The 23,110-nt window shown below is 37.7% G+C and overlaps 1 protein-coding gene and 1 long non-coding RNA gene across 2 annotated transcripts; one reads left to right on the top strand and one right to left on the bottom strand.

The window, feature by feature from the left end:
* The first annotated feature begins 8,462 nt into the window (after positions 1 to 8,462).
* Positions 8,463 to 9,810, top strand: LOC139188279 (uncharacterized). The gene is made up of 3 exons (XR_011571626.1): positions 8,463 to 8,744; positions 8,989 to 9,059; positions 9,228 to 9,810. It is a non-coding gene; the product is annotated as an uncharacterized lncRNA (long non-coding RNA).
* Positions 9,811 to 10,362: 552 nt separating this feature from the next.
* On the bottom strand, positions 10,363 to 20,798 carry LOC103444429 (uncharacterized). Its single transcript, XM_008383353.3, has 19 exons — positions 20,313 to 20,798; positions 20,095 to 20,169; positions 19,810 to 19,960; positions 19,041 to 19,109; positions 18,276 to 18,448; positions 17,681 to 17,818; positions 17,103 to 17,228; positions 16,558 to 16,656; positions 15,745 to 15,865; positions 15,487 to 15,550; positions 14,951 to 15,005; positions 14,747 to 14,871; positions 14,330 to 14,403; positions 12,820 to 12,869; positions 12,373 to 12,459; positions 11,761 to 11,811; positions 11,582 to 11,665; positions 11,293 to 11,343; positions 10,363 to 10,761 (listed from the first exon to the last, which is right to left on the bottom strand). Exons 1-19 carry the CDS (start codon positions 20,652 to 20,654, stop codon positions 10,678 to 10,680), a joined length of 2,019 nt encoding a protein of 672 aa, XP_008381575.1. The 5' UTR covers positions 20,655 to 20,798; the 3' UTR covers positions 10,363 to 10,677.
* Between the last annotated feature and the right edge of the window lie 2,312 nt (positions 20,799 to 23,110).

The following is a 23,110-nucleotide window of genomic DNA, read 5'->3' as shown; positions in this document are numbered from 1 at the left end:
ACGGTTCTTAATGGTTACCCGATTCAATTGCCTGTAATCAATGCACAGCCTCAAAGTTCCATCTTTCTTTCTCACAAATAAAACTGGAGCTCCCCAAGGTGAAGTACTAGGCTGAATAAAACATTTATCCACTAACTCTTGCAACTAAGCTTTCAATTCCCTTAATTCAGAAGTAGCTATTCTATAAGGAGTCAAAGATATAGGATTTGTACCTGGAAGCATATCAATAACAAACTCCACATCTCTATCTGGCGGCAATCAAGGCAAATCATCAGGGAATACATCCGGAAAATGTCTGACCACATGTACATCCTCCACACTGCTAGGAGCATCATCATTCAACACCACATGAGCCAAATATCCTTAACAACCTTTTGACAACAATCTCTTGGCTTTCATGGTTGAAATAATACCATGCCTCACCCCACTAGGCTCTCCTACAAATGTAACTTCAGATAATCCAGGACGATGAAATGTCACTGTCTTTCCATAACAATCTATCTTGGCACGATTATAGTGCAACCAATCAATGCCTAAAATCACATCAAAATCCATAATATCCAATGGCATAAGATTAGCCGGCATAACAACATCCTCTACTATCACTGGACATCCTGGATATACCCGATCCACACAACATCGATCCCCTCTTGGCATAGAAAACTCTAGATTATATCCTAGAGGTGTAGGATGAGGTTGTGCCACTTGAGCAAATGTATGAGAGATAACAGAGTGCGTAGCACCACAATCAATCAATATTCTAGCAAAATTACCAAGAATATTTAATGTACCCATGATTAAATCAAGATTGTTCTAAGCATCTTGCAGTGTCATATTATGGATACGTCCCTGATTCTGCTGTCGTCCACCACGACCTCTGTTAGCATGAACACCACGTCCTTGTCTAGGCTGACTAGACTGCCTCGAAGATCCTACAATGCTAGCATCAATCTCTCCTTGTTGTGGCTGTCCTCCTTGGTACCACTGAGATCCACCGGCTAATTGTGATTGGTACGACATAGAACCTCCCTGATACTGAGAGTACCCATTCTGATACTGAAGATCCTGAGAGTACTGATGTTGTCCTAAGGTGTAAGGAGCGGCGTCACCCTGATAATGATAGGCACCTCATCGTCCAGTCTGGGCATAACCACTAGATCCTGAAGCTTGCTGGGTCGGTGCAGGTGGTGGGAATGAAGGCTGCTGGGGTGTCTGCTGATTCTGAGGGCATTGAGCAGCCCTATGACCCATTTGTCCACAAGTATAGCATCCACTACTGCCTTTCCTACACTCCCCAAAATGCCTATTATTACACCTACGACATAAATGAGCACTTAAACCACCTGAACCACCAAAGTCTCTATGTCTCTGAAATCTAGGGCCTCCAGTAAATCTACCACCTCTCTTTTGCATATTGGAACTCAAACCTCCACTAGAAGAGATGGAACTGCCACCACTTCTCTTAAAATTCTGGGTCTTACGAGGTCCCTGAAATGCTTGCCCTTTGCCCTTATCATCTTGCCTCTGGTTCCCATTCTTTCCTTCCTCATCCTCTCTTTCACTGGGCATGTTCTCTAAGTCTTCAATCTGCAGTAAAACCTTATAAAACTCCTGGTAAGTGGCACAGTGAGTCAATGTCGCTATGGAACGCCATTTTTTCTTAGTACCCAATTTGAAGCGACGAAGCATCTCAACCGGATTACAGCAACCTCCGGATTACAGCAACCTTAATTTCATTGGAAATTGGTCGGGAGACGATAAATCTCGCTGGTTATGTCTCACGGGTCAAAAGACCCGTTTTTCCCCCTTCTCTCCCCCTTCCCTCTCTTTTCCCTCCTTTCTTCTTTTTCTGTTTGGGCTGTGCCCATTTCCTCCACTCACCACCCGCCACATGGCTACACACCCCTACTCCAAAAGATCTGAAGCTCTCCAGAAATTGGTTGAATGACCATTTCATCCCTGACTTTGTTTGTTTATAACTTTTTCGTTATAACTCCGTTTCACGAACGGTTTGCGCCTACGTGCTTGTAAGATTGAGCTTTAATAAAAATATAAATTGTGACCTCAAATGGTCTATGAATTTTAAATAATAAATTCCCAAACTTCAAACTTTGTAACCTGTTTACTTCAAAACAAATCTCAAACAAATTAATATAATTTCTCAAAAAATAACAAAAAATCTCAATAATACCAATACGTAGACTATCATAATTTCTAGAAAAAACTTTACAATTTTCCCAATTTTATTTTTGTACACATAAATCGATTTATTTTCGATTTGCTTCACATATTCATAATTATGAATATATAATTCATATATTTAAATTTTCAAGGTATTACATATAAAGTCTAGGTGCAGTCCAGTAGGACAAGTACTAATTATACAGTACCATAAGATGTCCTACAATTATTTAGATAAGTCAGAATCGTCGAAGTCCTCGCACCCAGCAACTGGAAACTTACCTAAAACCTGGAGGGGCGCAAAACAGTAAACGTGAGTGGGTAAAAACAAATGTTTTACAAAACCATTTAATTTATCAACATATCTAACCCCTCGCTGTAAAACATGTATAATTTTTCCCATAATCAAGATATATGCATATACATAAATATATATGAAATTATATCAATTCAAATCATACTTCACATAATCATATTCATATGTATGTCATGCCAAGATATAACAGAGTAAGCAATTCAGGTAAGAATAATTTCATATAAATATAACATGTTAGCCGGAACCCCTGTGGTAGTCTGTACGGCTGAATTTATAGCTCAAAATCAATCTAGCCGGAGTCACTACAATGACCTATACGGCAACATACTACACAAGAGTCGGAACCAAAGGAAAATGTATGTACGACAATAATGGGTGTGATATAATTATGCTCAATACTACTCTCACATAATAGTTGGGCGATAAATCGCAAGTCACCTACGAGTCAGAACCACCTAAGATGGTCTATGCGACATGACTGTGCACCTAAATTGGATCTAATATGAGCATATGGTGCAGGAGGTGACATTATATACAGGCATGTGCCATATCTCTAGCTAAATCACAATCACCCTAGGTGCAGTTTTATGAGCTCAACATTATTCAATCACATATCACATCATTGACAATTCACATAACCAAACATAACTCACCTGAGCTTACCTGAGCGTCCACAACACCACATTTATATATATAAAGCATCATATACCAATTCATATATGAATCATACCTATATGCATGGCATTTACGGCGTACTTTCATTTAAACACATATTTCTGGGAAAATATCAAGTATATAAATATGTACTGAAAACCAAAAGCCCACTCGCTGGTATGTCGAAGGGTCGCAGCCCTCGAGTCATGTTTGAACACGCTCGTCCTTGGGATAAGTCTCACCTATATGTGAATTAACTATAAAAACGTTATTTAAAGCACAATGGCAAAACTAGTTAATAACTTCTCATACAATGCTTAATTTTGGTATTTGAATATACCACAGTGACCTACACAACCTCAGGATCATTCCCAAATTTTTAGAATATTTTTTTGACCTCTCACGTGCCGCCATGCGCCGGCAAGTGCACGGCAATACGCGCGGCCATGCGCAGGGAATCCTGATAGATTCTCTAACTACCGTTAGGAATATTCCATGGAATATTTCGTTAAAAATCAACAGTAACTGTTAAAGATGACTGACGGCGTTAGCATATTCAGTCAACTTAACGGCATATGCTTTTTTCTTCTCCGGTGAGTTCCGGTCGCCGGTTTCTGGGTAAAACTTTAAATCGCTTATTCTCTTTCGTTTATTCACCATTTTCCACAAAATTGGTACCAAAATGAAGCTAATAACATGTAGATTCACGTTATATAAGTTTCAAGGCTTAAAATCTACTAGGTTTTCCCTGAGAAAGCTCGATAGTTCGGCTTACCTAGATATACGTCGATCTCGGCCCTCCGACGTCCAATTCCTTCCAACGAAGTACCCCGAGACTCGTGAGGACCTCCTTAAGCTTCCTATAAGATTCAAATTCCCTAAAACATAAGAATTCATGTATGCATGAACAGTGACAAAATCAAAGCTAGGGTTTCCACGTGAAATCGAAGGTTTTCTTACCTGAAAATGGTACCTTTGAACTCGTATGGTCCTCACAAACACAATGGTGATCTTAAAACCTTTGATCTACAAGGTTTGAGAGGGTTTCTAGGTTGGTTCGTACGAAGAAGGGAGAGAGAGAGTGAGAGTCTGAGAGAGAGAGCACAAGAAGGAGAGAAAGAAAATGTGGGTGTGTGTGTGGTCCAAAAACCACCAATCAAAACTAAGAAAAGTCTTAGTTCTAATTGGGTCACCAATCTAACACAGTTTAACCCAATAATAATTTACACACATCAATTAATGCCCGAGGACAATTCCGTCATTTTACATCATCGACAATAGAAGTTCAGGACGGGCTGTGACATTTAGCCTCCTCAATAATTTATTAGTTCTAAGTTTAGATGTTTTCAAATCTAGTTGTTGAATTTGAATAAGTTATTGCAATTAGGGAGTTCAGCAAAAAAAAGGGGCTAAAAGGGTGGCTACATTTGGCCAACTTGATGCCTATATGGCCAAATAATGGCCTGGTGAGCTCCATATGATTATAGCCCAGCCATCGGTTAGAGATGATTTTTAGGCAATTTAGGCCTTTTTTTTTTTTTTTTACTTTTGGACCATTAACTCTCTCCATTGGAGATGGTCTAAATCTCATAGATAACAACATTATGGAATGTTGAGTTGTATAGTATAAGCATTGTTGCGCTATTTCTCTAAGTCACCGACCTTTGCAAAGGATTTTTTCCTCTCTAAATTCCTCTTTCCTTTTCTCCCTTTATATTTGTTTGATCACGATCAAATTATATCAACATCTTGTGTTAACTTCTTTATAGAGAGAAAACGAGAAAAGTGAGATATATGTGGAGGGGAGGAGAGAGAATCCTACTCCATTATTTATTGGGGAGTAACTTCTGCACACATTTTCTCTTTCTCCACACTCCTCTTAATTGTGTCCTTTAACTCTCATGTGATTTGTTTAGAGTATCTTCAAAGGAGATACACAGGTTTGACCAAAAAAAAAAAAGACACAAGAAACTTCCAAATAGACACAAAAGTTAAAAATGGCAATAAACTCTCTCCAACCGAGCCTTCAGTTTTTTACGTGGTGCTGAGCCAATTGAAGGCAAAGCCTTTCGCTGTCAAATTTATTTAATGATTTTTTAATAGATATGGTGCAATATATAACAAATAGGGTAAATTACACAAAACTACCTCAACTATGGGTCGAACCATAATCTCATACCTTATGTTTTGTAAATTACAACGTCATACTTCATTAGTTGCAATGTTAGCCCTTCGTTATTTTTTCTGTCAATTTCTTTGATAAATGCTGACGTGGCTTGAGGCAGGGCCCGCTCTCTAGCCCAACTAGGTTAATAATTAATTAAATATCAAAAATTAAAAATTAAATCGTTTAAATATTAATTAAAAATTATGGGACCCACCTCTACAAACGACGACATCCATCTCCAAGCACCCCAACCTCACCACCTACCTCCACCTCAACCTCTTCCACCACTCCTTTGACTCCTCTTTCCTCCATTGCTCTCATCCCCTTCCATCCATTCCACATTTCTCTTCTGGAAGAAGCACAGCTCTAAGAACTCTCCCCACCAAAGATAGTGAGTTTATGTGATTTTATTAGTAGCCAAACAGAATTCAAGGCAAAATTGGGAAGTGGATTTTAATCCAATAAGCAAATTGAGGGAACATCTCGGATTAAATCGGCGACGTCAGCAAATTGAACCGATCCATGGCGGTGGTGGTGACGACTTGGCGAACAATGTCATCATCCTGGTAAAAGCCGAGGATAGAGGCCTTGCCTAATGAAATCCCGCAATACAAGACATTGACCTGGATTTGCCGTACTTGTTCAACTCTTCCCTAATTTTACAAAAAAAAAAATTAATTTAAAATAGTGAATTGATGAAAATGCCCTAGAGGTGAAATTGTTGACTTTCGTTGGCTGTCATTTTGTGATGCGTATGAGCTATTATTTTATTTTATTCTTGAAGTACTCGACGGTACGAACGCATAGACGCAAGCGAAATCGAATTTGGAGTTACAACAAAGATTTTACAAAATTACAAAGGTAATGGGTAATCTAGTAAATTCACTATTTTGGATAAATTGTCCTTCATTATTTTATTAATTTCTGTTGAGATTTGTGTGAGCCAATGGGGCCTACGCCCATTCCTTCTGTGTCTCCATTTCTCCGAATCACCAATCATTTTCTGCCACCTCACCCTACTCATTTCTCTTTCAAACTCTCCCTCATCTATTTTCCATGTTGGCTCTCTCTCTCTCTCTCTCTCTCTCTCTCTCTCTCTCTCTCTCTCTCTCTCTCTCTCCCTTTGTGAGCCTTCTTCCCATCTTGGACGCACGTCTAGATCGAGCCCAACAACCAACACCTCACCACTCTTCATCTGGTGAACCACCCAGATCACCATTACTTCCCTTAACGTGCTCAGGACACTAGGTTGATGGTTCGAACTGCATAGTAGCCATTGCCACTATTCATGATTTTTCCTTCGATTTTTAGTTGTTTCCGACGAAGGTGAGTCTTAGAACTCCCTCAATCTTTCTCATCTCACTATCTAAGTCTAATTTTTAGGTTAGATGTGCGTGTTGGTGATGTTTTGGTGCATAAAATACCTCGGAGACCTTTTCTTAGTTTTCCGTGAGAATCCAACGGCTTTTGAGCTGTTTTCCAACCAACTCCGAACGGCAAAACCAAATAATGGTATAATTCCATTCCTCTCCTCTCAGGCATCAATTTGGTAGGTAGAATTTGAAAAATGGTTGAGTTCGAAGCTAATCGAAGCTGTTGAAATTTTCCAGCCAAACCAGCCCAGATTCGGCCTTCTTCTTGCTGAGTCCGACGAGTGCAACCCGCAAGCCCAAATGGATCAACCCGACGTGATACAGAAAAAAAACGAAGAAAAAGCCCAAGGCAAACCTAGTTCCAAACCAAACCAAACCCGAATCCGACCCGAACCCATTTAGGAATCTCCAGTTAACTTTAACAAAATATTCCTTTTGAGGATGAAATATTCCATTAAAGTTAACTATTGATCGTTAGTTGACTTTTGTTGATTGAAATTTTCTTGGAAACCCTCCTAGGCCAATTTCGATGCCCCAAGTTTGTTTTTGACATTCATTTAATGAAATTCCAAAGTTTTAATGTAGTTGACCGCTAGGGCGGTTCGGTTGACTTTTTGGGGTTAACTGTTGACTTTTTATGAAAAAATTGCTCGGGACCCTTCTTAGTGTAATTCGATGCCTTGATTCCAAATCCGCACTCCGTTTTCCCAAATTTAATCGTTTTAGTTGTGTTTTACTAATGGGTCCCAATATTATGCTTAGGTGCAATTACTATTAGAGACTCCAGCTTTCCTAGTTTGAATGGCTGCGACCTTGCAAGTATCTGTGAGTGAGTCTTTTTTTTCTATAATATATATATTTGTTTAGTTTCCACATACATATTTAATAATGAAGTTCCTACGTGATTGCCATAATTAAATTAACGCTTATAAAAAAAGGTCGTAATGTTGAGAATTATGAAATTATTCTGAATCCTGCGGGATGCATAGGTATGCGTGTGATGAATAGTGTTATGTTGACTAGAATGATTGATTTACCATTACATGATCATAGTTATGCTATTCACTTATTGTGTGATGCACTGGTGTTAGTACTTGTTCGGGCCAGGGTCAGTCTTCATGTGTATGTTCACATCGCATCGTATGCTCACTTTGGATCCATTGTAGGTGCCAGTCATGTCCTAGATTTCTATAGGTAGTTAGGACTCATATGTGATGCGCATAGTGCCAGTCTTCACATGATTGTAGTACTAGAGCGTAAATCATTATTACACCTTGTTCACGTCAGAATACCTTTGCATGAGCTCGTGTGTCAGCCAAGGTTCTAAAAAACGCTAGGCGCTAGTCGGGCGTCAGGCTGGCGCCTAGCGCCTAGGCGGCTAGGCGGGATCTAGGGAGGCACCTAGGCGGGCTAGACGGATTTAGGTAAATTTCTTGTATATCTTGTAAATAAGTGCATATTGACACTTACAAAAATTATAATTGAATGAAATTCATGGATAAGAATTTTTAGGTACATAATAAAAATATGGTATGATCTTTAAAATATAAGAATAAAACATTACAAAAAAAAAAGAATGAAAAGTAATGGAAAAGAGTTGCAATAAAAAATAAAAAATAAAAGAATGGAAAGTAATAAAAAAGAAAAAATAATAAGAAAACGTAATGAAAACATTGAAAAGTATAAGAAATAGTGGGGACCATTTCAAAGAAAACGTTGCAACATAAAAGATGGTAGGACCATCTTAATTGAATTGTGCAAAAAAGGAACAGTCTGGGAACAATCTTCTTCTTCTTCGCAAAGCCGTCTCTACAACAAAAAAAATTGCAGATTCCAGCGTCTTCATATAAGCCCGATTAGTCTTCACCCAGCCCCGCCCAGCCCCGCCCAGACTTGCATATCTCCGCCTAGTCCCGCCTAATCCCGTTCAACGCCCACCTAATCTACTTTCCGATTTTGTAGCCAATTAGGAGTTAAACGCGGTGGTTGGCTGCCTTCCAGCGCCTAGGCCGATTTTTAGAACACTGGTGTCAACATACGTCGATGGACACCTGTTAGTATATGTTAGTTTATTCGAGATATTGTGATTGCCAAATGTTATGTGTTTATTTACGAAATATTATTAAGTATTGCATTCTCGATGATATTACTGTTATAGTAAATATTTTCATATTATACGTAGTATGCTATGTTTGGAAACTATACATGTTTTATTACGAGAGGTTACTACGTTTTCAAAAAGGTTTTACAAAGCTTCATTTTCTAGGCTCACTCACCCTTATTTGTCACCCCTCCAGGTCTTAGTAGTAGAGCTTTCATGTCGACGAGGATTCTTGGAAAATGTTGCTATAGGAGAGTACCTTTGATGGTATAATTCTTATCCTACTGCTACTGTATTTTACTTATGTTTTGACATCACGAGTGAATTGGAGTTCAATCCTGCACAGTTGCGCACTCTTGCATTTAGGCACTTTTAGGTTTTAATTTATATTCATTTTCTACCTCACTACACTTTTATGGCTTCTCCACCTTATAGGCATTGGCCAGCACAGCTCGATTTGAAGTCGAGGTGGACATTCTAAGTCAGGGTGTGTCAGCGGCTGAGAAGAGAATGTGAATGCTGAGGGAGGCAGAGGTAGGGTTTTGGTTGGGGTCGGTGGTTAGGGTGGGATTGGGTTGCCGACTTGCTAGAGATTGAATGGCGGCTTAGTCGGCTTGATGCAAGGATGATGACGAGGAAGACGGTGAGGACAAGGAGTGCTAGGAAGGAGAAGAGTAAGAAGAGGTAGCAGCATCAACCCTTGAAGGAAGCGGAGGAGGAAGAGGAGTATGACGACGTTGTTGGGTAGTAATGGTGGTGGTTGCTGCTGTTGTGGGGGTTTGAGGAAAAGGGTGGCGGCGGGATGCAGGTGTATTGGGGAAGAAGAGTGGATTGGCCATCATCCTTTCAAAGATTCCTACTCTTTTTTTAATAAAAATATTTAAAAGATTTCATTTTTAAATTTTAATTTTAATTATTTAATACTTATATAATTATTTAATCCAATTGGTTTAGGGAGTAGGCTCTGCTTCAAGCCACGTCAGCATTTAATAGAGCAATTGACAGAAAAATTGTTAGATGTCTGACATTGCAACAAATTCATATGATGAGGTATGACATTGTAATTTTTAAAACACAAGGTATGAGATTATAGTTTAGCCCATAATTGAGGTAGTTTTGTGTAATTTACCCAAATAAATGTTGTTGGGTGTTTCAAGTATTTGATTGGTTGTCTCAACAATTAGACCCCACAAAGAGATAAACAAAAATAAATGATAGATTGACATTATTATTTAACATATCAGATGGAGCAAAAAATTATACAAAATGTCAAACTACCACATAAGCCATCAAATATCATTTTGATGTTTAATATTTGACATCTTTGAAGATGCTCTTAATCTAAGTATGAGGTCAAAAAAGTTGTGCAAATTCATTTTCTCTTTATTTTGTTGGAAAATATATGAATTCCAAATTATGCTCCGAAAGTTCCAAGTTAACTCTAATGTCAAAATTTCTGAAACATTTGAATCGAGAAATTCAAATGAAATCCTAAGCTTTTCATAATCAAAATTAAAAACCTTAGTTCCGATCCGAAATCATCCCTCTACTTGTCTCCATAAGATACATATTTTACAACCAAAATCTGGTATCATATTGTTAAATCTAACACTGACTTCATTTGTGTGCATTTAAGTTTACATACAAATGACAAGAGGCAACAATCAAGAATTTCCGACTTTATTTTGTCTTCTCACCAAATACAACATCAAGTTTCTTTGCTCAGATCTGTTAAAGAATAAATCTTCCGCGACGCATACAATTTCACCAAAATTGCCGTGTACTGGTTGAACGAGAGTATGTATATATATGTTATAAGTACTACTATTGATACATTCAAGTAGTATACCTAACGACATTACGGGAACTGCAGAGAAGGCGGGATTCATTCCTTTTGCCTTTTACTCATGCTTTTACGCTTGTTAACGTCCAGATATTTCTTCCTTAACCGTATTGTCTTTGGTGTAACCTGCACATATAAAAGCATCGCGGGATTATTATCGCCTGAGCTACAACTTTTACATAAAACAAGCAACTTTTCCTTCTTTAGTTAATGGCGTAAATACAAGAAGTGATAAAACGAGATTATTCTGTTCGTTCATTTCTAATTCTTTTTTCTGGAATTTATAAGTAAATAAGAATTTTCTCCACTAATTCAGCAACACCACTATCACAGATTCACAGGATACTCAAGCATCAATTTTATATAAAACGAGCAACTGTTTTCCTTTTTGATAGATTTATGACGTAGTTTGAGAAGTTAGAAAATGTGATTATTCTGTTCGTTCAGTTTTTAATTTCCTGGAATAAGTTAGTAAATACAAATTTTCCCAACTAATTCAGTAACTAACGTCTCTATTTACTTTGAAATACTGGAATACAGGTAGGAATCATGAACTACATTTTGTTAAGGATGAACCTCAGTTAATAATTTCTGTGGCAATATATCACTACCAGGTATTAATCGCAAATGGAAGGATAAAGTTAAAATCAGACTTACCTCAATCAGCTCATCAGAGGCTACATACCCTATTGCTTCTTCAAGAGTCATCTGCATCCCAATGCTTTCAGATGTTAGCAATCGCTTAACAGATAAAAAAGATCTAGCAGTAACATTTACAGCAATGATCTTCCTATTATTTTCTGATTTCTCCAAACAATAGGAAGATCGTTGTCCATAATCCATATCTTTATAATATGGCTACAAAATAATCCCAATTAAAGTACAGTGACTATATGATGCATGCTATGAAACAAGAATAAAGAGGAAGAAATTGGTTGACACGTACAAGGCGGGGAGGAGATAGTTTCACATTCTCATCCTTGCTAGCAGCACGTATGTTTGTAAGTTCCTTATTTCTAACTGGGTTGACCTGCACAGTCAAGGTCAGTCAGCTAAATATCACACACTTTTCGATAACCTAAACATAACACAACATCAAACATGAAAAGCATAAAATGTACTTACATCTAGATCTGTGTCCCTCGAGTGCTCGCCAACAATCATGCCATCATATGTCTGTATTAATGAACAAAACGGAAACAAGTTTAATATCAAGCAAAACCAGGTTTAGCAAGTTCCTTTACTATAAGATACTCGAGATTCTAAAATTTCTTTAAATCAAACTGCTTATCAAGTCTTCTAACATATACATTTCTATAAAACACAGCTTTCATCCTTCTACTAGTCACATATTTTTCACCTGTTATTGTGGTTTGAAATCAATTTTTATCCTGGGCCATTCTATATCAGTTAATTTGCCCCAAAAATTACAGAAAGACCAATGTTCTAGTCCATAATTTTTCACTCTCTTTATAATCTATAAATGAAGAACAGCACCACACTCAATTTCTTCTTCTTTATGCTGTCGGAACACGACCACGCTCATTTCTTGGTTAAAACCAAGGATCTAAAGTATTCCAACCATAAAAGATGTTTTTCGGCAGAGAGGCAATGGTTAAAAGCAACAAACTGATATCTTATAAATAAGCATCCTTGAGTCAATATGAATTAGTTTTATCAAATTTTGGGAAAGGAAAAAGACAAGCAGCGACATGAACTGATCATATGTGTACTAACCTCCATCCCAGGAGTGACAAAAAGAGTTCCGCGAGGTTCTAAACTCACTAGGGCATACGCTGTGATTGTACCATAGCCCATTGACACCTATAGAATTAAATACAAAGACATTAATTGTCATCCAACACATACAACTTTGATATAAAAAACCAGGTGTAACATATAGAAGATTTAATAAGATATGTTAGAAGCAGAATTACATCACCTTTTGTTTTCAATGAGGGAAATAGTGCTTACAAAATTTTATTTTTATTTTTTCATAAGCCATAACCATCAGCCAACTTTAGATCAAAATATAAAAATAAAAGCAGTTTTTCAGAGACATCTCTAGAGTTAAGATGTTAAATAGATACCTCTCCTTAAGAAAATAGCAGTTTGGTCAAAAAAGGCATTTTAACAATATGAAAACGGAGTACATTATAAATCTAACGGCAAGTACACACATACCAACACTCCTTTCCTGACATCTCCAAGAGGACCTCGATATTTCTCATATTCTGCATAAAACAGATAACATGCATGAGAATATTAAAATCAAACGAAACTTCAATCAAGCAACAACAAAGCTAAACAATGTAAAAACGTTTATACCCGATATCAGAAATAAAAAAAATAAAAAAAAAGTGTACTTCTAACAAGAGGTTGTAATCATTCTTATTGATTTTCATTCAGAACAAGCTAGTGGTCCACTCTCCACACTAGCGCATCACAGTACTATATTCTTCAACTATGAAGGCTACAATACTTTTTGTAACAGAAAAAAAAAACAAATTATAGTACTTTTTAGCGCTTGCAATCAAAATAAGAACCGCAACATGCATTCCAAAGTAACAAAGCAAGTTTAACAGGATAAACATTCTGGTTAAAGTGTCATACTCTGTATCCAAACTTATATCATGAATCAAGATTAAGACGAGTTATATTGCATATTATAACAAAACAATTTTAAAGATCTAGAGATAAATGAAAAACTGAAAGTTGATTCACTTTGTTTTAAAACTGCTTTTAAAAGGTAATATTACAATATTTGCGGTTTAGACAACTTGCATCCATCCAGACTTTTCTGTTAAATATTTCAAGAACATTCCTTATAGTGTGACTTGTCTTGCTTGGAGAGGAGTTTTGTAGCAAGGGCTCTCTGAGTTAGTGTTCTCTCTGTTGGTTTAGTTTTTATTTTTTTGGGGTTTTGTGTTTCTTTTGTTGTTTTAGGTGTTTCAAGGACAACGTGGCCATGCTTCTTGTAATTCCCTTTGCTCTCTTGATAAAACTTGTTTACACACACACACACACACACACACACATATAGGGAAATTTGCACAAACTGGACTATTAGGGGTGTGCACATCAACCACCCAACTAAAAATCTTGCCACCACCCAGATTCAACTTCTAGAGTGACAATTTCTGCTAGAAATTTCATCAAAACTCATCGTGTATTGGGCATGTGAGCACTTTTTCTTCTCACCACTCTAAGACCCCTAGACAAGTTGGGATAAGAACTTTGTTGACTACAGCCTGTGTTTGAGGAAGGGGTAGATATGCCCCAAATCTAGGTCTTTAAGTGGATTAAATACCCTTGAAAAAGGACTCACCTGTTTTGCAGATACGTTTTGACTAATGTTTTAAGGAAACTAATGTACGTGGTACATTTACACTAAAACAAGAGTCTGGGTTGTAAACTAGCAAGATTTTTAGTTAGGGTGGTATTTGTGCACCCTAATATATATGCATATAGGCACAAATATCTGGACACACACAATAAAAACCTTGCCACTAGAAAATGTCAAATGGAGGATTTCCAGTCTTAGGGTCACGTCACGTCCGGGCCCAATTTAGGTGATGAACAATCAGGATAAGGTTTAACTCCCTAGCAATAACCCAATTACATGATAGATTCACAGGACCAAAAAGGCAAAGGAATGGAGAGGTAGGAATAGCAAGATGGGGGAAAATCATACTTAAGAAAGCACGATGCATAAATCCAGTTCCACGTGTGTCACTGCTAAATACGCTTCTGTAACCAACCAGGCCCCTGAAGAATACAACAGAAAGGATCAATTCTATTCTTCAAAAGTAATGTCGTATTGATTGCCAAAAACCAGTCATCAATACGGGGCCCAGTTTAAAATGGAAAACGGTAAATGATAATCAAATTAATTGATCACACGCTTTGAAATGGTTAAAGATTATGTAATTCAACATTGGTTGTGCAATGGTAAGTAGTCACCATGAAACCAAATGAGTAAGATGATAAGATGATTTTTTTTTTTCCTGATAACAATATCAATATGCTACAGTATATAATGATTGCTTATACGGCAGAATAACAAAAATGAGGAAGAAAAGAAGAATTGACATTGAGAGGGCAACAGAACCTTGATGGACATGTCAAAGACAATCTAGTCCGGTCAGCGCTTCCTGGAACAGGACCCATATCGATAACCTCAGCACGCCTATTAGATAAGGCTTGCATTACTAACCCCACATGCTCTTCATTTACCTGAAAATAAAAGCCAGTGCATATGAGTCTCATTTGTTGAAAGAAAAGAGTAGCAAAATTTTACATCTGAAAGTCTTACCTCAATAGTAACTTCTTCAATTGGCTCAAGTTTTTGACCATTCTCTGTTTTGTACCTGATTTAGTGAAAGCAAAATTGCGCCAGTTGTTTAGATGAGTTATTCAACAATAAAAAAGATAAACAAATAATCATACAATAAATAGCCGTGTGTGCATATACATATACTAATATGTGAGCACATGCCACATACACATACACACCCACCATAGCCGTAAATATACCAAAATAAACAGAACATAGGAGCTGTACCTGAATAATCGCTGATTCCCTTTTTCAAAGATATCATGTAAAGTAGAATTAGGGTATTATACATTTATTGAGAAGCATATGATACAACATTACGCCTATCGATATCTCACAAGGAAAGTACTTCAGATTTTGGTGCAAATATTTTGTTGGTTTACCAATCTAATTGAGCATCTTAATATATCTCCGTCGTATGGATACTTTTTCCTTAAAGAAAAAATTATTGGATTGGGGAATTCCATGTATACAGAAAAAATGCATTGCAATAAAGCAACAAAAGGGTGCCTCACATGACTTTGGGTGGTGAGACAGACAGTTCGAAGCCTTCCCGCCTCATATTCTCAATTAAAATACCTGTTTTCACAATATGAAAACTACATTAGCAATATGTTTAAACTCAATTTGCAATGAAATGTAGAGAAGAAAGCGGGACAGAACCTTGTTAACATAAGCAAAACTCTGTCTATTTTTTATTAATAATTGACATAGTGTCTCTTGGAATTAAACAATGAAAAGGGAAAATAACTGCAAATTTAAGAGGAACAAACCCAGTTGAAGTTCTCCCCTCCCCTGAACTTCAAATGATTCTGATAAGCCTGGGAGAACATTAATGGCAAGATTTGTTTCCGATTCAGCTGATAGTCGATCGCCAATTTTTCCTCCAGTGAGCTACAGATATAACACCATCAGTGTATCAGATTATGCAGAGTGGTCCATAAGTCAACCCATTCTAAAGATGCAGTCATCAGCTTTTTTTCTTACATTTAAGTAGAAAGGAAATACATAGGGAGGTAAGGCCATGTTAAAACTTCAAATAAGACACCGCATGAACAGTAACCTCAAAAACATTTGTCGAGAACATGCCTACAGGTTGGTGGACAAAAATAGAATTTTGAACATTACCTGAGAGGACAGAGTACCCCTAGCAGGAGTTATTAACTTATTATTATGCAAGTTTAATGAATTCATTACTTAGAACTTAGAAGTTGCTGGACATCAGCCATATTCCTACCATGTTCATGTCCTATATATTTTCCATTGGACATGTAAATCAAATCCTACTTTAACGTCAAATTTAGGAAAAAAACATAGATGATAAGAATGAATTACGACACAAACTGTCCAATCTCTAATCTTCCTATACAATTGGTCCGTATATTTTCCCTGTAAGTTTATCCGACCAAGTACAGATTTTCTATTCATAAATCAATGATTTAAAACCAAAAGTGAGAGTATAGGTGCATAAGTTTATCAGTATAACAATAAAACAGCTAAATGAAATACGGTTATCGATGATAAAATGTAGTATAAATAGAACATGTGTAACAACTGATTGCAAAAAGGAAAAAATCATGACTTACATGGGTACCATCACGACCAGCTAAGGGAGAGTCATTGACACCAAAAGTCATGGAAATAGTTGGGGGATCCAACTCAACGGTGGGCAATGCAGTCATAATCTATCAGAAGCAACCATACGTCAGTTTTGCATGGAATGTACCACCATGACATATTATAAAAAGATACAAAGTTTCTTCAAAAGAGAAAGATTAAAAATTGAAAACCCTGGAGTGATGCTAAAAATACCACTGCAAAAAAAGAATTACAGACCGTAATATTTTCCATCTTCTTGAGACAAAAGTAGCTAAAGTAATCGAAGCAATTAATTTGAAAGACAAAACACAATTGATGTAGGCTACCAACAACAAAGGGAGCTCAGAAAACTTAGAGACCCCAGTACCAAGCCTTCTCAAGATAGGACTAGGAACAGAAGTACAATGGATACAGGAAAATATACAACGAAGCTATTATTCATATTTGCTAAAATAAAATAGGAGAAAATAAAATGAAATGTAATTGTGAACGAACAAAAACTAAGTCTAAAACCAAGATTGCATCAATATACCTCAACGCTTGCAACTGTATGGCCAATAGATGGGCTTGCTAACCCAGCCATTGACACTATGTCACCAGCTCCAGCACAATCAATTACGACCATATGTGTTCCCTTCTTTTTCATCAGCTTCACAACCTGCAGGAAAAAAAAAAGTTATCTAGTACATTACAAACAAAAACTTAGTATTGTAAGATTTTAATATTTCATTTGAAGTTGAGCTTTGAATACTGTAAAAAGCCGCAGCACTTTGAGTACAAATATCAAACTTTTCATTGTTCTCTGAGAGACGGTGATGCTTCAGAGGTTGTTTTTCATAACAGATTCTTAGTCAGAGAAAATAAAGCTAGAAGCCTCAATAATCTAATTAACCAATTTCAAACTGATGGCTTTTGAGGGCAATAGTAGTTGAAGGGGTCATTCTAAGAATTATTAAGGAAGCCATTTCAGATATGTCATGGTGAACGCTACAAGAGCTTTAACCCAACATGGGTAAAATCTCACTGTCATAAAGAATCAAACATTGTCCACTGCAAAAGAAATTCATTTTTAAGTTTTAACAACCATGAGGCAAATATAGAACCACAAACCTTCCCTTCTTCAATTTTCTCAACTCCAGAATCTTTGTGACGAAGCCCATGAACTCTGTCACCAATGCGAATGCTGCCAGAAGAAACTCGTCCGGTCAATATTCGTCCAAGGTAGAAGTCTCGTTCCATCATAGAAACCTTACATAAACATCAATATATGCTATTTTAATTTTTCCAGTACTATGAAATATAAAAATGAACAAGAGGAAAATACAAAAGTTAGTCATTTATCCATTAAGTTATAACAGAAACAATAATAATATTGCTTGGCCAGTTTGTTTTACCAGGTCAAAGAAGATGACACAGGTTTTACAGCCACAGAATTATAGATTTCTACAGATGAAAGTATGCCAAAACAGTTCACAAATGTTATCACATTTGACACAAGAAACAAAAAGATGCAGTGCATAGTGAACAAAAATATAGGAAAGTAAGAAAACAGCCTTCATTTAGAACCTTTTTAATTCTCTACAGCTAACAAGAACAACAGCATCATATGTGCACATGGAAATCCTTCATAAATAATATTGACTCAACCTGCATATTTCCAGCTTAAAGGGGAAGAGGAGAGCACGCAGGGGATAAGTATACAAACCAGCATTTGGAAAGGTGCCTCAAGATTGGCTGTTGGTGGAGGAACATGACTTATAATGGCATCAAGCAGTCGTGACATATTTCTTGCATCAGCAGGAGGATCTTTGGTGAAAGTGGTGGAAGCCCATCCTTCTTTAGCAGAAGCATACAGCACAGGAAAATCTAGCTGCTCCTCTAATTCAAAAATAGGAATATGTTTAATTAGTTTTTCATCCGACCAATACAAAGTTATGAAAGTGAAAACTAAATTTAGTACATAACACAAAACCAAATGGCAATGGGTGGAGAGGCTCAGCATTTTGTATATTGTGATGCAAGGCTTCACATATCAGATGTGAGATTTTTGTATTCTCAACATGCCTCCTTATTTGTGGTAGGATTGAGACAAACATGTAGATAAATTATATTGGGTAACAAAGAACATGTGTGGTCAAATTGTGTTGAACATATGAATGCAGTGCCCACTTTCATATGATCTTAAAATTTGAGCATCCAACTCAAGATCAATTGGCTAGGTGCTGAGGCCCTTGAAATGCCCAAAGTGATATTTTAAAATCTCAACATTCCCACTAACATATGGCCTGACATATGGATGAATTTCTTGTTTCCAACCCTGTCAAAGTTCGAGTATCCAACCAAAACCAATTGGCAATGAGTGGAGAGACCAATATATTAGCTTGAAATTCACGATATGGGATTTTCTAGTCTAAAAAAATAAACCACAGCAAACGTAGGTGTCACCATGTTGATTCTTGTATATCCATACCTGTAGCACCAAGATTTGCAAAAAGATCAAACACCAAACTCTCAACTTCATTACACATCTCCTCAGAAACTGCATAAGCACAAGAATTAATAACATAAGCACTAATCCAAGTAACGGAAAATACAGCACAATAAATTGTGATGTACGAGATGGAAATTGTTTTCTTTTTTGGAAATGAAATGAAAACTATTTGCTAGAAATTATGGCAAGAGGAATGTGAAACAATAAAAGGGAACAAGGATGCCAAATAAAACGAGACAAGCCAGACACACAGACACTAGAGAGACCATTATGCACAAACAGAATGCCTTCAAGGAAGCAACCAACAATCTTCATCACACAACACATTCTTTTCTTAGAGAGTTTACATGTGTTTGCTTGTGCCTTGCGTTCATATATCGTAAATAAAACACCAATTCTATGAGTGGGATTTCGGTTGGACGAACCCTGCCAACTCAAACACGACCCAATTTTTGGATAACTCCACTACTTGGAAAAAGATAGTTACTAAGTTTAACAAATAGAGAAGTTAATAAGCTAAACAAATAGAGATGTCAATCTTTAACGCAAATCAAGAGTTCAAAGGATTATGACGTCTTCAACTGTCCAATCCAAGCAACGAAGGAACCCAAATACGCTATAAACAAAGAACTCCAAAATCATCCAGACTGCTAATGTCCTCCGTTAATCAACAATCCCATTCTATAATTATTCGTGCAATATAGGTTCAACTTTTCAACTTAAAGATGCACCAAGCGCGAATAAGTACCTGCAGGACGATCTACTTTGTTTAGAAGAAGAATGGGGCGCAGCCCATATTTTAAGGCTTTAGCAAGTACGAACTTGGTCTGTGCAAGCGGACCTTCCCCAGCATCAACAACTAAAATTGCACCCTCAACCATACCAACAACCCGCTCAACCTGCGTAGCGATCCACAAAAAAAGTAGCACAAGAGCAATGAAAATGAGCAATCAACATGCATAAACATATATAATTTGCATCCATTGAGGGACAACACAAAAACATTGGTCATTGGTTTCAAAAAGGAGCTTACTTCACCACCGAAATCGGCATGTCCAGGCGTATCAACCATGTTCAACTCAATCTCCTTCCATGGAATTGACGTGACCTGCAAATCATTTTAAGGTAATTGATGTAACCACAATCAAAGACAACCAAAGTAAACAAAAGCATTTCGATTTCTTTAAGATTTCAGATTCCTATTTGCATAGCAACATAGGATTACACTCGAATACAAAGTCAGTCACTGACCTTGGAGGCGATGGTAATTCCGCGCTCGCGCTCGAGGCTGATGGAGTCCATGGCTCGTTCGTGGGGGATGTCGGCGCCGCACTGGCGGAGCAGGCGATCCATGAGCGTCGTCTTGCCGTGGTCCACATGGGCTATTACTGCCACGTTGCGGAGGCGGCTCGGATCCAGGACGGTGTTCGGGGAAGTACTAGCATTGGAGGCCGCAGTGGCTGCCGAGAAGGCGCGTGCGAGTGGAGATGCACGTGGGGTTAATGGGTAGGGTTTGAGAGTGGGGGACGCAGAGGAGGAAGAGAAAGAGTTGCGCGTGGAGGACCAGAGAGAGCGAAGCAACGGCCCCGCCATTTCTAACACCGAGAGAGAAATGGCAGACTAGTTCCCGTACAATTGCCTGGGTTTAAGGTTTAACGTTGTTTCTGATCGATAGGGTTTAAGACTTGCACCCGAACATAGAAAATCTAACTTCCACTTTTCTTACATTTGCACCCCATGAAGTTTTCAAATTGTATTAATTTACACATTTTTTTCTTCTTCTTTGAACGTCATCTTCCATTCAATTGAAAATAACATTTACATGAAGATGTCAAATTAAAATGTTAAATTCATTTATATAGTCGATGTGTGACACACCCCGACCCTAAAATCAGGGCGTGCTGACCGTCACATGTGCATGACGTAACCAAAAGTGCGACGAGGAAGCAAAAAGGTAAAAGAATTACGAAGGGATAAAAAACAACTACTAGCAAAATATCCAACTAACATGCTAGAGTGAGTATAAGTGTGAAACACACATAATCAGAGCATAAGTATTAGGTGCAGTCAAGTAGGACCATTACTAAATTACAACACCTGAGGGTGAGTCCTACATTTAGGTAGTCTGTCAGAACGCCGTGGAAATCCTCGTGAGCCACAACACTGCTAACTAGAACCTGAAGAGGCGCAAAACAAGATTGAGTGGGTCAGTAAAACAAAGCTTTTCGAAAATATTTCATTTAATAACACTTCTAACCCCTCGCTGTAAAACCTGTATACTTTCCCAGAAAAATAGTGTATATATATATATATATATATAATCATATATAACAGCAAAACTCAAATCACAAGTCTTTAACACTTTTTAGGAAAATATGTCATGTTATGCTTCAAAACATAATAAGGATGCATCAATATAACAAGTGAAATAAGGAATCAACCGGAGACCCTACAGTTGTCCTATACGGCTAATTCTATAGCTCAATATCTAATCCAACCAGAGTCACCAACTATGACCTGTACGGCACTACTCTGCACACAAATCGGAACTACCTGAAGTAGTCTGTACGACAAGAATGGTGTAAGAATACGCTCTAGTGCTTCTCTCATCAACAGTTGTATAATAATCTAAAGTCACCTACAAGTCGGAACCAACTCTAATGGTCTGTACGACATGTCGGAATCACCTCTAGTGATCTGTACGACATGCACCTACTTGGATCCAAGGTAAGCGTGTGGTGCGGGGTGAATAATATAAGCACTAACACCGGAGGTGCAGGTTATGAGCTCTCAACATAAATCACATCAAACAATAAATCACATGAACAAGATAAAACTCACCTGATATTCACATGTGCGTCCACAGCACCATTTAACATATATGCATCAAATACTAGTTCATATATTTCATATAATATATATGCATGGCATTTTAAAACAAACTTTCATTTAAATTCAATTTCTGGGAAAAGTCAATAGTATATAGGTATAAACACAAAACAATTGCCCACTCACTGGTATGTCAAAGGGTCGTAACCCCCGTGACGCCCTTGAATGCGCTCGTCCTCAGGGCAGGTCTCACCTATATGCTAAACAACTATAAAAATGTTATTTTAAAGCACATAACCAACAATACGTAATAACTTCTCATACGATACTCAATTTTGGTATATGAATATACCACAGTGACCTTCTCGATGTCACGGACTTCGAGATATTTTTAGAATAATTTTTCAATGCCACACGCGCCCCCACGCACCACGCTAGGAAAGGCACGGTGCTACGCGCCCCCACGCGCGTCATCCCTTACCTCCAGACGCTGGAAAATCTCGCCAATGCCGGAAACTGGGCAAATTTGTAAATGCCCTTTTCTCGCTTGATTTTGCACCATTTTCCACGAAATTTTCACCAAAATGTCACAAATCACGAGAGGAAGAAGGCTATACCTCTTTGGAGCCTCAAAACCTTCAAAATCACGTGGGGAAATTTCTACCAAAATCGGCCACCTTCGAACCTTATGATCCCGACATCCAAAACCTTCAAACGAATGTCCCCGAGCTTCGTGGGAACCTCCTGGAGCTCACTGTGAGCTTGGATTGTCCTAAAAACCAACCATTACAAAGTTTGTGAATAGTGCTCAATTCGGAGCTTGAGTTTTCAACGTGAAATCGAAAGGTTTCTTACCTGAAATGGGTACCAGAGAGTTCGTGTGGTCTCCAAGAGCACGATGGTGGTCTCAAACATGACGATCTGTGAAGTTTTGATGGTCTTTGGGTGTGGTCCGTACTAGTTCGAATGGAGAGAGAATGGACTGAGAGAAAAGAGAGAGAGAACCTGCGGGAGAGAAAGAATAAATTGATTGGTGTGTGTGTCCTTCTAAGTCCCTAACCACACAATTGCATACAATTTAATCCAACTTAATTTTTTTCCAAGAATTTAGGAAGGTATGCATTATTCAAATAAACATGTCACACATACCTTAGCAACATTTAAGGGTAATTCCGTCAATTCACATCAACGATAAATGAAATTTCGAGAAGGACTGTGAC

The sequence above is a fragment of the Malus domestica genome, chromosome 09 (genome assembly GCF_042453785.1).
Source record: "Malus domestica chromosome 09, GDT2T_hap1".
Lineage (NCBI taxonomy): Eukaryota > Viridiplantae > Streptophyta > Magnoliopsida > Rosales > Rosaceae > Malus > Malus domestica.
This window is presented reverse-complemented; position numbering and strand designations above follow the sequence as displayed.